A 10,120-nucleotide genomic window follows, 5' to 3' on the forward strand; every position below is an offset into this window, starting at 1 on the left:
ACAACTGTTTTTGCGTTTCTCAGGCAAAAAACGTGACTTGTGCCCAGAATTCAGGCATGTTTCAGGTTGCGATAAATTAGGTGTGAATTGTGGGATGCGTATTTTAGGGAATTAGGCTAAAATTGTTTGAAATTCGCCCCGAAAGCTTTAGGCTGCGCCTTGAGATGCGCAGTGGCTCATCTGTGTTTCTAGCCGTCATCTGTGTTGTATTGGTAAGTAGACAATCAATTTTTTGCGTTAAATTTCTCAAAAACTACGTGAAAATATTGAATGATTCTCTCTCCTGAGTGTTAGTTTAGGTCGTGTCAATGATTGGGAACGAGTGTCATTGGGAATTATCACGTAGTTCATTTAAAATTCGCTTTTTTTCGTTGGCGTCACATCGGTGGTAGAGAGCGTTTGTTCAAAAGCACAGCTCCAAGTATTGTAATCAGGTCAAATAATTGGATGTCTTTGGGCGATTTTTGCACCAAATCAGTCGAAAACGTGCAATTGTCGCCCAAATTTTGGTTTTGTTGGATTATTTCGACGGGCGATATTAGTCGGGACGTTTGGCACGTAGGCCGCTTTCTCTTATGCACGTGTTGAAGTGTTCCAGTTTCGGGATTGCATCGAGATGTTTTCGATTTAAAAGGCATTATGTAATGGAAAAACTGGAGGAAAATCGGTGTGGTCGTGACACCATTTCTCGAAGGAAAAATAGAAAGTTGTGGGCAAAACACTAGCACAAAAATTGATTATTTTTGAAAATTGAAGCGTCACGTCAGTGGAATTATTACTATTTGTTTGCTAATTTGGGCCCCAGTGTGTTAACCCTTTGTCTCACACTGATCATATATGAATGAATGGGTTACGCCCACGGGAAATTCCATAACTTTGTGTCTGTTTTGTGTGATTTGGGCCTTTAATTTTTCGATAGTTTTTCCCCCCATGGGCCGAAAATGCACGATCTGGTCTCCGACCGGCTTCTTTACACCACGCGTTGTTCCATCATGGCCGGCGTCAACGCTCCACATAATTTTCATCGTGAAATTGTATGAAATGTTACCGAAATTTCAGTTATTTTTGTGTTTTTATCACGAAATTTGTTATAGCATTGAGAAAAAAATCGAAATTTCGTTCTTTAATCGACTCGGAATTGATCAAAAAGTTACCCCCCGCCGTGTTTTAAAACTAAGTATGTGGTAATTAATGTTTTTCCGTTTGTAACTGGTTGTAGGATGTAGTAAACATTTTATTGTTGTTAAAAGTAAATAAATGAAAATTATTGATTCTGGTTTAAGTGTTATCAATGTTTTTGTTGCAATTGGGGTTTTTTCACTGTTTGCGGAAATTGTGATTAATTTTTGTCATCATTTTTATCAACAAATTGAAGATGCAATTATTTATAATGTTGTTCTACTAATAATAGTAGCTCAATCGAATCGCTTAATGGAAACAAAAAATCAACTTCCAACTCTTAAATTATGTAATATATGATCATTAACGAAAAGAAAACTAAATTTTAACATAAAATAAAGTTAAGAGAGAATAAGTTGTGTTGTGAAATGGTTTATTTATTAAACCAAATTTAAATACATTCATGGGTAAAAAAATCTGCAGATTTATTTCAGTTTAAACAGTAAGTTTAGAACTGAGATCTCCATGATGGAGCTTGAAAAACGGACATTATATGGTCTAGAAAGTTTAGAAAATTAAGGAGAAAAATACCAGAGAAATATCAGTTTATAAATTCATTAAGCTTGCAACAAAAAAATAGAGGATTATGGGAAACGGAAGGCTAAAGAACTGTACAGAAATCAGAAAAAAACAATAATTTGCTGTTTTTCAAAGCTAAAACAACCGTCATTTTTTAAACATGTATACTTATTTATTTGTGACCTATTTGTCCTCAAAAGTGTCGTTTTGCCATTTTAAAAAATACTGATAAAATTGTGAAGAAATTTTCCTCTCCGACTTGTTGCAAGTCGAGCAACTAGTTTCAATCAGGAAAAATGGCTTAATTAAAATTATGCAAAATAGATGAGCTTGTTTATTTTTGTAAGTGGGTTGTTGGACGTAGCGTTCTTATTTCTTGTTCAATAAGTTCATGATGTTTATATATTAATAGAAAATGGTGTCAGAATCAAGCTTTTTTTTGGTGGATTTATGTCAATAATTGTGATTACAGTCATTACAAAACGAATGATAATTTTGACTCGTGTCTTGATCGATCCGTGTTGTAGGTGAATGCCCTTTAAAGTTTGTCGACTTTTTAGTCGCGACAACGATGCTGTTTACGATTGCACAAAGTAAATGATGCTTCAAAACTCGTCGAAATCACGGTCGTCTTGTATCTATTTTAATCCTCTGGTTTATTATATGGTCCTGTTTTGCATTGATGGCGCCTTCACCCAACGGCCTACTACCACTGTCCGCGACCTTTATCGTTTTATTTGTCTCGAGATGCACTTTTTGGGGTTATTTTTAGCAAATCGTAGGTCATGTTTTCGTAGAGAACTTATCGGTGTTTACACAGAGATAAAAGAATCGGTTTCTTTGCCGCGATGTAAACACCAGTTCTATAATTAGCTCGAATGATTGATAGCAGTTTTGTGAAACGAAATTTCATTTTTTTTATTTTAATTCAGAAATAGTTTTACTACGATTACAATCCTTGTTATAACCAAAAAAAAAAATAAATAAAAAAATGCGGGAAAACATTTATGGTGTCACAGCTTGATAAGTCTTATCTAGTCTTACAAATTGTGAACATTAGATAATTGATGTAATTGTAGGAAGTGCATTATTAGACGACTTGAAGAACTGCAAGTTATTTTTATTTTATTAAAAGTATTAATCAGTAATGAAACGTTGATATAATACAATTTGCATTCCGTCTATAAATAGCAGGAATAAATTGTTGAGTGTTGAAATACCTGACTATTACGAAATGTAAAGTACGCCTCGGTGCATTATGTTTACGTCGTAAAACAAAATATCAAAACGTTGACATAATTTCGATACGTTTTGTAATTACACCGTATCGCCGAATGCATTTTATGAATAAGTAATTTATCTCACGATAAATGTACAAGACATTGGTGTATTTATAGACAAATCTGTTTACATTCATTTGCTCGAATAGATAAACTTTGCTCGGTATGACAACAACAATACCACAAAAACAATCTTTTGCATATTGTAGAAATGAAACGTCGTGGTGCAACGTACAAATCAGCAGGTAAACGAAAATTTCGTTAATTTTTTTTCTGTTGAGGATTTTAAAGGTCACTTGTGTATGAGAGTTGTAAATTAAAAATTGCAAATGCAAGGCCGGTTCGACCTTCCTTTTATTATCTCATTCAATGTCACATGTTTGAAAGGCTTGATTTGGGCCCTTTTTACTCCCAATCAACAACAGGTGTGACGTTTTCTGTTGGATATTTTTAACTTGACACACTTAATATACGATTATGTTACTAGGGGGATAATTTTTTGGTTCATTACCGGTAATTAGTGCATTTATTTGTTTAAATGTTTGGAATTTATTAGAAAGTGGGAAATATTCCATTAAAGTTAGTTTCGTTCGAAAAGCCGCCTTAGGATGGATGTAGATTATTCTAATGTTCATTGGTCGTTGACCTGTTTATACATTTTTATTTGAGGGTTCATTGTAATCTCAAGGTTGTATGATCTTGGTTCGTTGTGTTGCAACGACACATTTATGAAAATTAATAAAATCCTTCTTTTGGGACAAACTAAATTAAAGAAAGAAAAAAATATATTTTTAAGAGATTTTTTGATGTAAATTGTTAAGGCTTGAAATAGTAACATGCTGGCTTGGTTCTGCTCTACTTGAGCTAGACAGTGAAACAAAAAATCTTAATTAAATCCGTTTAATTCAAAACGAGAAAGAGAAATTGCATTGTTGTCTGGTGTTTTTGAGATGAGACAGCAATTTTATTAGGAAAAGAAAAAATAAAAAAATGAAATGAAACCTTTTACAAGTTGTTTGTATTTTTTTCAGATTTTTATTAGTCTAGGCGCTACACCCCCTGCCCCATCATGTTTTCCTTCCATAGACCTAAGGTGTATAGATCGTCAACAGGATGCTGTATTTGTAAGGCAAAATCAAGCAGGTTAGTGTCAAATTCCTGTCAAAAATTAAACAATTTCAATGATTTTTCTCCCTTCCAGTTCCAGATTTACGGACAGTAAAAAATACGAAGAAGACTTTATGAAATGCTTCAAATTGGCTGAACCCCGTCAAGGTGAAATTTGCAATGCTTGTGTCCTTTTGGTAAAACGATGGAAAAAACTCCCAGCCGGCTCTGATCGCAATTGGAAACATGTAAGTTTCCAAAAAAAAATTTGTTTACGCAACCGTGTGTCATTTGTTTTTTGTTGTAAAAAAAAACTTACGATGCTTTCACAAACTAAAATGCAATTATGGTATCGAAATCAGGTGGTGGATGCGCGTGCCGGTCCCGGAATGAAGTCCATGTCGAAATTCAAAAGTAAGAATAAGAAAATCGATGAGAATTGCGATAAAATCAAGAAGAAGAAGCATTTCGAACGCGAGTACAGTCCGTTGTCGGATAACGAAGATGTGGATATGACTGAAGTTGATTTTTTGTGCGAGGATGGCCCCAGTGGGGGCTCCAGTCGTACGGCGAGTCCTAGAGATAGTGACAGTGAGGAAAATGTGGTGAAAAATAGGAGGCATAAAGGACAAGCGAAGAGAAGGGATGGAAGTAGTCTTCCGGATCTGAGCGATTTTATCTGTCCGGAGTATTGGAAAAGGTGGGTGTTTTATTTATTATTATTTTAGATAATAATTGGTGAGTTTATTGTGCAGAGAGGCGATTTGTTGCGGGACAATCTTTAGAGGAATGTGTGGAGAAATAATCGTTGATAATCGATTTTTGAAAGCTTGTTCGGCACGTTTAAGGTGTAAGTTGGCAAGTCAACATGAAGAAGTTAAAACCGAACCGGAGGTTGGAGTCACTACGAAAATGTTTAGTGATAGTAGTTCGGATTCAGGTTATGATGAGTCGTCAAATCAAGGCACAATAAGTGGAGATAGTGCCTTTAAAAAAGAACAAGTTAGTATAGAGGAGTTAAACAGTCAGATCAAAAACAATTAATGTATGCTCTCTTTAGATTGTTTTAATTTATTGATACATAATGATCGTTGTGTTTGTAAAGATTTATGCCTTTCTTGCAGATTCGTTCTCGTTTTTTTTACCAGTTGATATTTTTTTCTTTATAGTAGTTGTACTTAATTTGCACAAATTAACAACACTGTACAAATGATATAATTCTGGAGAAAAGCATAAATCCGGTTTTCTTTTCTCATGGTGACAGTACAAATGATGAAAAAAATTGGTAATTTCCAATATTTTTCTCCTGCTCAACCAACCAAGTCACAGGGTGAAATATTTGAAGTTGTAATTTATAAAATAAAAAATGTAGATTTGTCTGTGACGGGGAATTTTTGACGTTGGATGTTCCAAATCAATCTGTTGATTGGGTCCAAAAGTTTATTATTATATTACGAACGACACCATTTTTATTATCAACAAATTTCAATCAAAAAGTCAATTGTTTAAGACACAAAGATAAAATTTACTTATTTATTGTTTGGCAGTGTAAAAGATTTTATTTTCTCATTCCGTTAATGTGTGATGTGTTAAATTATTATTTTAAATTATGTAATTTCGTTACTCTGCCTTGAATAAATACGACCGACTGACTAGAAGTAACGCGTAATTTTATCTGTGTGTTTGTGCAATTCTTATAAAATCTGTTTGAAGCAATATATTGTTTAAAAATCAGATCATATCGTAATTGTGGTGTCTTGAACTTACTGCCAAATACTAAAGTTATGACACACAAGTGTTCCTCTTCTAGAAAAACACAAACTATATGCTAAGTATTTTAGAATAAATATAATAATAATAATATAAAAAGAGCGTTCGTTTATTCGTATTATTATTTTTTGAAGGCAGCGATATCATCCACAATTTAAATTTCGATCGAGACTCGTTTCATCATACATTAATTTTGTGCATTATTGAAAGAGTTTATGCAACATTATTTATTATTTTTATTAGATTATATTTTGTAAATTAGAGGGTATATTATACTTTTAAGAAATGCCTATAGACTGCAAGCCTAGTCGTTTTGTATGGTGTAATTGCAATTATTACATGAATCTCCTAATGAACTTATCGATTCCATGATTGGCATTAATTTTTTCGTTTGCAACATTTAACTTATTATTTATAACTGCCATGAATAATAAAATATTCTATATTTTTTTACATCACTGGAATGATTATGCAAATGTGTACTTGCTGTAAAAAAGTGTAGATTTTTAACGTGGATCTCAGTTATTTGTGAAGTGCATACATTCTTTTTGATTCACAAATTTTATTCATTGAAAAAGTATTATGATATATGTATATTCGTAACTATTAAGATTATGTACGATAAAATAGAGATACTATTTATTTTAAATTTGTATAATGTGTACATTTGGCTAGCTTATTGTTTTGTGTTTGTTAAGTTTTTGCCGCTTGAAATACTCTTCCAAATAAATGTATAATAACGTATGAAAATCATGGATGAGGGTAAAAGTAGACTATTTTTGATAAACATCAAACGTTTAGGAAAATTTTGGAATAAAAATTTAACAGCTAGCCAATTGATATGAGTTTCCCCATGAATATTCTAAATTTTATCATTTTCTAAAAAAATATAAAATCCAATAAATTGTTGTTAGTAAAGCCAAATTGTTACTAATGCAATAATATTAACAGCAATTGTTATAGATATCACGGATGTTAAGGTTGAAGCTATAATTAAATATTTTATAAATGAGTGTAAGAAACTAAGTTTCGAGGCTTTTAAAGTCGAGTTTTAGCTAAGGACCTAAATGGTATTACTATTACTAGATTTGTAGAACATTTGTTTTGTCCGTGGTTATTTGTGAATTTTATTGTAATTGAGTGTTTCCGATTCCATGCAATATGTGAGAAATTCATTCTGTATTGTGTATTTATCAATAAACTTTAAATATATTTCTAATATTTCATTCTATTCTTTTTTAAATCGTTCCGCCTTTTTTCAATCATGAAACGTCAAATTGAGGTTATGTTAAAACCCTAAATAATAGTTATTAAATTTTTTAAATAATTTAAATACACGATGAAAGTGTCGGAAAACGAAAAAGAAAACGTCCTTTCGCGACGTTTGAATAAAATCCTCGAGACAAGACTTGAAAACGACCAGGTAATCGTACCAATTTGTGGTTAAATTATAACCCCCATTAATAGGACACTTTGGAAGCACTAAAACAACTCTCAACTTTTTACACCGAAAACACGCTTCAAGCCCGTCGAAATTTACGCAGTCAGATCGAAAAACGCAGTCTTGACATCAACGAGAATTTTTTAGCATCGTTTAGAGAAGTAAAACTGTGTTTTGATGCCGTTTATAACGACGTTTCCGAGATGAGTAAATCGATTCAAGAGATGACACATCGACTACACAATGCCAAAATGCAAACAAAGCAATTGCTAGAACAGACCAAGTCGTTACAAGAAAGTGGCGAAAAAAACGACATGCAACAACAGATAGTTCATGCTTTTTTGGAGACGTTTCAATTAACACCGGATGAACTTGTTGCTTTACATGGAAACAAGCAAAAACGGGACGCCCCGCTTACTAATGATATTTTTTCGGCGTTAGATCACATCCAGAAAATTCATTCCGATTGCAAAGTTTTGATGCAGTCAGGACACCAAACTTTAGCTCTAGATATCATGGAACAGATGACGTTGCATCAAGTATTAATTGATATTTGTTTTGATTTTCTTTTGTTCATTTTAATTATCACAGGAAGGGGCTTTGGAACGACTTTACAGATGGACACAACATCACTGTCGAAATGTTGATAATCCTGATTTAACTGAAATAATAACTCAAGCAATGGCCAGATTACAAGAACGTCAAATGTTATTTAAATACATAATTGATGAATATTGTATAGCGAGACGCTCTGTGTTAGTGGGCGAATTTATCAACGCTTTGACACGTGGGGGCCCTTCGGGGAATCCCGCCCCCATTGAATTAAGGGCACACGACCCCCAAATTTATATCACAGATATGCTAGTTTGGTTGAACAAAGCAATACCTCTGGAAAAACAAAATCTTCATTTGCTTGTAAAATTGTGCGATAAAACTGGTAAGTATGCAACCAATTAAACATATTTTTTACTTATTGACGTGTTCAGTAACGAAATAAGTCCAATCTTAATCATAATCATAAATTGGTATATTTTTGTTATTAAACAATTTTGTTACAACACCGAAAAATTATGAACATTCGTTCAGTGGTCTTTTGCACATGTTTTAAAACATTTTTTTTTAATTAAATAAATATTACAAATTATAACTACTTTAATTAGCTTAAAATTAGCTGAATTTTAAAATGATTTTTTTACTTTGTTTATGAGTTTCTGCATGTTTTTGACTCCGAAAATGAAAATTTTTGCCGAATTCCATCATAAAGTTCTTAAAAAATTACCAAATTTGTGCATTTTTTATTTTATATTTTAGTCAGAAATAATAAAATATACAAACTATCGTCAAATCCGCGCTGCTTTTGAAGCATTTTTATCTTAATTTTAATTTATTTATATTTTAAGTAAAACAGTAAATTTTATAATTTATGTTTTTTTTTTTTTAGTTATTACCTAAAAATTTGCTAAATATCATAACTTAAAGCTAAAACAATTTTTGATTTCATTTTTCAGACTTAAACCAGCAACTGAATGAAGCTTTGGCTTCGATTTGTGAAGGTGTTTGTCAGCCGTTAAAAATCCGGATCGAAAAAATTCTCACTTCTTCAGTTGCTCCATCTATCTTATATGCAGTTACAAATCTGATCCGTTATTACAAAAAATGCATTTGTAAAATTGTTACTGGTGGGCTACTTGAGACAACACTGGTCGAAGTGCAGGAACGTAGTGAGGGGGCTTTCTTAACTACCCTCCAACAACAAGTCAATAATATTCTAGTGAGGGTTGAGGCGCCCCCCAGGGACTTGTCTCCAACCCCTTCAATTAACCACTTATTGGCCATTTTGAGGGACACATTGTCCACGGCTAGTGTTAGTGAAGGGCGAGAGAGTGATATGGGAAAAGTAATGTTGATAAAAAAAATCGAAAAAAAGTTTTAATTTGTATTAAATTGTTAGATTGCGCAATGTATTATGGAGCCCCTTTTGAGGGCTGTCAATGAACAAGCCTCTCGTCTACCTCCTACAGACATGGCCGTCTATATGTTAAACTGCATGTATTCAATGTACACTTGTTTGTCACTTTATGAATTTATGGACGAGAGATTGGAACGACTCCAAGCACAATCTGATGCTCAAATCGATACGTTAACCTCAGAACAGGCCAGTTCTTTAGTTGCGAATCTTAATTTAGGGCCGATTTATACCATTTTGCAAGATCACACGCAAGGACCCCTGTCGGGGATTCCCGGAATGGAACCCACAAATTTGAAGAATTTTTTGGTAATTTTGATCATTGTTAAGGCGGGTTTGGGAACATTATTTTCAGGCTAAATTGGATTATTTGTTGGCTTCCCCTGACAGTGTCTTGTTACCACAAATCAACTTGTTATTGTCATCTAAACACAAAAAAGCCGTACAAAAGAGGGCGTTTGATGTACTTTTGGCCATTTATAAACAGTTGTATGAAGGTGTACACAACCCGGACAATTTGTATGAAAATCCAGGCAGTATTCTGAGCAAGACACCAGATGAATTAATGAAAATGTTAAATTAGATATTTAATTAGAATATTATTGTGCACTATTGTTATGTTACTTTAAAAACGACTAACTAATAAAATTAAAGTTTTATTTAATCATTTCAAAATTATTTTAGTTGTGATTTAGTTAAACTTCCGTACAGTTAGTTGCCTATAATTCGGATCTAAAACTACCGTTTGGGACGCCACTGAACTGGCGGGAAATGTTTATTCAGATAGTAATGTCGGATATTTAGAGCGTTGTAGGCGTCTACAAAATAATATATTATAAGACCAGTCTTGAGACATGA

General features: G+C 33.0%; 2 protein-coding genes across 3 annotated transcripts; both read left to right on the top strand.

The window, feature by feature from the left end:
- The first annotated feature begins 55 nt into the window (after positions 1-55).
- On the top strand, positions 56-7,076 carry LOC659569 (uncharacterized protein). 2 transcript variants are annotated; one of them, XM_008192286.3, is made up of 5 exons: positions 56-212; positions 4,010-4,121; positions 4,180-4,333; positions 4,448-4,785; positions 4,841-7,076. In XM_008192286.3, exons 2-5 carry the CDS (start codon positions 4,048-4,050, stop codon positions 5,127-5,129), a joined length of 855 nt encoding a protein of 284 aa, XP_008190508.1. In that variant the 5' UTR covers positions 56-212; positions 4,010-4,047; the 3' UTR covers positions 5,130-7,076. The 2 variants fall into 2 exon arrangements, with proteins under 2 accessions (XP_008190508.1, XP_008190509.1); XM_008192287.3 differs by lacking the exon at positions 56-212 and adding an exon at positions 3,084-3,223.
- Positions 7,077-7,099: 23 nt separating this feature from the next.
- Positions 7,100-9,926, top strand: Cog6 (Component of oligomeric golgi complex 6). The gene is made up of 6 exons (XM_965806.4): positions 7,100-7,278; positions 7,323-7,835; positions 7,888-8,233; positions 8,805-9,193; positions 9,248-9,571; positions 9,618-9,926. The coding sequence occupies exons 1-6, from the start codon at positions 7,195-7,197 to the stop codon at positions 9,843-9,845; spliced, it is 1,884 nt and encodes a 627-aa protein (XP_970899.1). The 5' UTR covers positions 7,100-7,194; the 3' UTR covers positions 9,846-9,926.
- Positions 9,927-10,120: the final 194 nt, after the last annotated feature.

Source organism: Tribolium castaneum, chromosome 1 (genome assembly GCF_031307605.1).
Source record: "Tribolium castaneum strain GA2 chromosome 1, icTriCast1.1, whole genome shotgun sequence".
Classification (NCBI taxonomy): Eukaryota; Metazoa; Arthropoda; class Insecta; order Coleoptera; family Tenebrionidae; genus Tribolium; species Tribolium castaneum.

Excerpts from the sequence above, each read along its gene's own strand:
- LOC659569 (XM_008192286.3), top strand. The coding sequence starts at position 4,048 with ATGTTTTCCTTCCATAGACCTAAGGTGTATAGATCGTCAACAGGATGC. Across the intron at positions 4,122-4,179 it reads TGTAAGGCAAAATCAAGCAG|TTCCAGATTTACGGACAGTA; the intron begins GTTAGTGTCAAA and ends TCTCCCTTCCAG. Across the intron at positions 4,786-4,840 it reads TGTCCGGAGTATTGGAAAAG|AGAGGCGATTTGTTGCGGGA; the intron begins GTGGGTGTTTTA and ends TTTATTGTGCAG.
- Cog6 (XM_965806.4), top strand. The coding sequence starts at position 7,195 with ATGAAAGTGTCGGAAAACGAAAAAGAAAACGTCCTTTCGCGACGTTTG. Across the intron at positions 7,836-7,887 it reads AACAGATGACGTTGCATCAA|GAAGGGGCTTTGGAACGACT; the intron begins GTATTAATTGAT and ends TAATTATCACAG. Across the intron at positions 9,194-9,247 it reads GAGAGAGTGATATGGGAAAA|ATTGCGCAATGTATTATGGA; the intron begins GTAATGTTGATA and ends TTAAATTGTTAG.